The sequence below is a fragment of the Colius striatus genome, chromosome 11, assembly GCF_028858725.1.
Source record: "Colius striatus isolate bColStr4 chromosome 11, bColStr4.1.hap1, whole genome shotgun sequence".
Classification (NCBI taxonomy): domain Eukaryota; kingdom Metazoa; phylum Chordata; class Aves; order Coliiformes; family Coliidae; genus Colius; species Colius striatus.
This window is the reverse complement of record NC_084769.1, coordinates 24812182-24815981: the sequence shown is the minus strand read 5'-3', so window position 1 is coordinate 24815981 and position 3800 is coordinate 24812182. Positions and strand designations below refer to the sequence as shown.

General features: G+C 53.5%; 1 protein-coding gene across 1 annotated transcript; it reads right to left on the bottom strand.

Moving 5' to 3' along the window:
* Positions 1–348: 348 nt before the first annotated feature.
* On the bottom strand, positions 349–2071 carry HOXD13 (homeobox D13). Its single transcript, XM_062005048.1, has 2 exons — positions 1399–2071; positions 349–599 (listed from the first exon to the last, which is right to left on the bottom strand). The coding sequence occupies exons 1-2, from the start codon at positions 2069–2071 to the stop codon at positions 349–351; spliced, it is 924 nt and encodes a 307-aa protein (XP_061861032.1).
* Between the last annotated feature and the right edge of the window lie 1729 nt (positions 2072–3800).

The window sequence follows — 3800 nt, the reverse complement described above, 5'->3', positions numbered from 1 at the left end:
AAATACAGAATCTCCCCCCGAAGAGTTAAGCATTTACGACAGTTATAACTGTAACCATTCAACATATTTAAATTCGTTTATACTGGCCTAGAGGGAAGAACAGAAAATATAATAATTATTAATATTATTATTATTTTCAAAAGGAAGAAAGAGAACTATAATTCAAGATTTGTCAGCACTCCTGTCCACTGACAGAAAACCACTGACTTTCATGGAAAACAATTCCCGAAATTTCACCACCAATGGAAGGAGAGAAAAAAAATTAAATATATATTCATGTCTTTCCAAAAGTCTTTAGCTGGTCGTAAATTTAGTTTGTATATCCATCACTGTCCGCAACTAAATACATCAAGATACATTGTCTTTCAGTTTGGAAACTATTTTCTTATCCTTAACCCTCCTGTTCTGAAACCAAATGGTAACTTGTCTTTCAGACAGGTTTGTGGCTGCGGATATCCTTCGCCTCTTGTCCTTGTTAATGAACTTGTTAATGGCATATTCATTCTCGAGTTCTTTGAGCTGTAGTTTCGTGTACGGCACTCGCTTCTTTCTCCCACGCCGGTAGACACACATATCGGGCTGGTTTAGTGCAACGTCCCCTATTGTAAAAGACATTATGAGAAAAATTAGAATTTTATTACAGCCGATTAAAGCTTAACCGATACTTGTTGGGCACTGTTTTTCACGGGGAAATAAATAACGCCGAGTTGTTTACAGTTTATTATTATTTACATCGCCATATTATTTGCACGTTAGTAAAGCACCAAACCCTTGATGGACTGTCATCACTTTTCAGACATGCATCGCTAGCGAGCGTGCAGGACAGCGGGGGCATTGACTGGGGGGCCGAAAGCAGGTCGGTCCTGGCAGCGCACACACAGAAACCGCTTTGGTGTGACTTTCCTCTGATTTCGTTGCATGTGGTTTGTGCCTCTGTGCCCTCACTAACTCGCCGCCTCTTAAGTGCTCTGGGGCCAGGTCAATCGCCAGCCGGAGAGGCAGAGGAGCCCAGGCTTTCGAGTCGTCGTCCTGAAAATTGCAAACGCGAATACAAACCCGGGCACTTAGGGAAGCGGCAGGAGAAGGAGCCCGAGGCTGCCCTGGTGCCCGCGGGATGGGAATCAGGGGCCCTGGTGTAGGGTGGCGGGGGAACTCTGGGGTCCGTCCTGTGGGGTGGAAAGGAGAGGGTGAGGTTTCCTCGGGGTAGAGGGCGGAGGGGAGGGGGGAAAGGAAAAAGGAAAATCCGGCGTCCCCACGTCTCTCCGCTCTGTGTTTGTCTGTGCAGCGTGTCCACCTCGGCAGGCCGCCCCTGCAACCCGGGGGGCGGGGGAGGGGACGGGCAGGCGGAGGATGCACGGGGGGGGGATTCATCTCAGACCATTTCTCTCGCTCTCGTACCTGGAAATGACGATTTCCAAAAGTGTGAGCTCTGTGTCTGGTCTTTGGCACAGTAAACCTGACTATTCCAGCCATTAGCCAGAGTCCAAGACTGATAGCCCTCCATTGATATGTATGTTTCGTGTCTCGGTTCCCCAGAGCCAAACGTTGAGACCATGTCTATATACCCAGGAACGTGCTGGTAGGGGGTTGTATAGCCCTGGTAGAAGGACACTTCCTTCGCCCTGGAGGAGACTTCATTGGCGGGGACACTCGTGCTGGTCAGACTGGAGACGTCCATGTACTTTTCCACAGGAAAGCCGCCAATGGAGGCATGAGGGGGAGACTTCAGGGCGTTCTGCTGGATCCCAACCCCGTGGGACATCCTGCAGCTATAGTATCCATTGCCAAAGTGATACCCATAGCCGAGCGCGGGGGCGGCGGCTGGCGCAGCGGAGCCCGGGCAGTCCTTGGCCGGGGGGTCGGGCCTCGCCGTAGCCCCCGAGCGCTCCCCTCCGCCGGCGTAGGCGAACCCCGAGGCGGCGGCGGCAGCGGCGGCAGCGGCGGCCGCTCGGCCCGAATGCGTTGCCCCGAAAACGGGCGAGGAGAGAAAATTACGGCACTGCCCCGGGGCTCCGCCGCCGCCGCCACCGCCACCTCCCCCGCCACTGCTGTCGCCGCGCAGTCCGTCCATCTCCCAGCTCGCTGCTTTGCTCATGGCCTTGCACATCGCGGGCGGCGGCAGCTCGGTCCCCGGCTGGACATGATGCAAATGGTTATTTGCCTCCAACAGGTTGGATCCTGGCGGTACGTTTATAAAAACGAAGTCCAGGTTGGGAGGGGGGACGGGGGTGGGGGCGGCAGGCTCCAGATTAGTTTGCCTCAGCCCGGGGGGCTGCTCATAGGCTGCCGTCGAAACATGTGACCCTTCTGCTGCCCGCACTACCCCTTTCGCCTCGCAGCCCCTCGGTCCGCACCGACGGCGGCCCCCTCCCCTCCCACCCCCGCCCCGCCGCCGCGCTCCCGCCCCGCAGCGGCCCCGGCGCTGGGGAGGGGTTGTGCGGGCGGGCGGGCGGGCGGCGGTGATGTCCCTCCAGGCCGGCCTCACCCCCACCACTTTCACCCTCCCGCTTCCTCCTGCCAGTGGCTTCAAAAAGGCCAGTGGAGGATCTTGGTCCCGCTGGCCCTTTTGAAGCCGCGGCCAGGGGTCTGATCGGATCCCCGAGGAGAGTTTCCCCACTTAATTATTGTGTGTGCGGCAGGCGGAAAAACCCGACATGGTCTTTGTATCCCAACCTACCCAGCTTTTTTCTTTCCTGCGATGTATGGAGAAGAGCTTTGTTATAGGAGAGAAGGGTTTCCTTGGCTCCTCTAAGTCCAGGTCCATGGGAGACACCCCCTTCCCCTCCAGACATTGCTGCCAAGACAGGAAAAGGCACCGGGTCTGTGCGCAGCGCAATATGCTAAACCTGGCACTCATTAGACCTGTTTTTTTCCCCCTTGGAGTGTCAGTTAATACCGTATTAAGTCAGACTAGTTAAACCCCAACGTTTGCTTATGCTCACGGCTGTTCTGGGGGTGACTTCCCAAGACCGTAGCAAATCCTTCTGCCGTCTCTTTCGACCCTCCCTCTGAGCAGCGATGCACGAAGGAGCACGAAGAACAGGGGACGGAGAAAGCTCCGAAGACAAGTCCCACTCCCAATTCCTCCCTCTCTGGCACGGCTTATGTCGCACCGTCATTGTACATTACAGACACTTTACCCTCTCTCGGGAGTGGGGGGCAACAAGTTGCTGGGAAAAGTGGCAGCTCCGCGAAGGGCCATGAAACTCCGCACTTGCTGCAAAACATATAGCTCAGGCACAGGAGATAAGAGATGCAGTTGCTGTGGAGGTGAAACTCAGTGCTCACACGACTCCGGGGCTGAAGTGCCCTCGCCCTGCCCGGAGCAGGTTGCGCGGCAGTCGCCCGTCCTGCACGCTTGCTTTGTAGCCGGTGTAATAATCATCAGTAGTTTCTGGTAATGGGGTAAGGAGGTGCCAGTAATCACAGCAGTAACCGGATGACAAACATGAGTTCACGTTCATTAGCTCTTAATTGCTATTAATCTTTCATAATCAGCTAAGAAATGAGCCAGACGTGATTATGTGTTTCGCTCGGTTATAAGCTGGACTCTTTACTCTCAGTACTTGAAATCCTCTATAATCAGGAAGACGGTTTGTAGAGGCACAAGTTCCTCATCCTTTTATGTCCTTACACGTAGCTATGTAGTGGAAACATTACTAACACACTGAAGTCACGAGAAACGAGATTTTTTTTTTTTAATCAGGACATCTTTCTATTTGTATTCCCATCTTCTGTTGAATTTCTTCTTGCCATAAATGCAGTGGAATTTTGTCTTCCCTCTCGGCATGTTAAAGAAA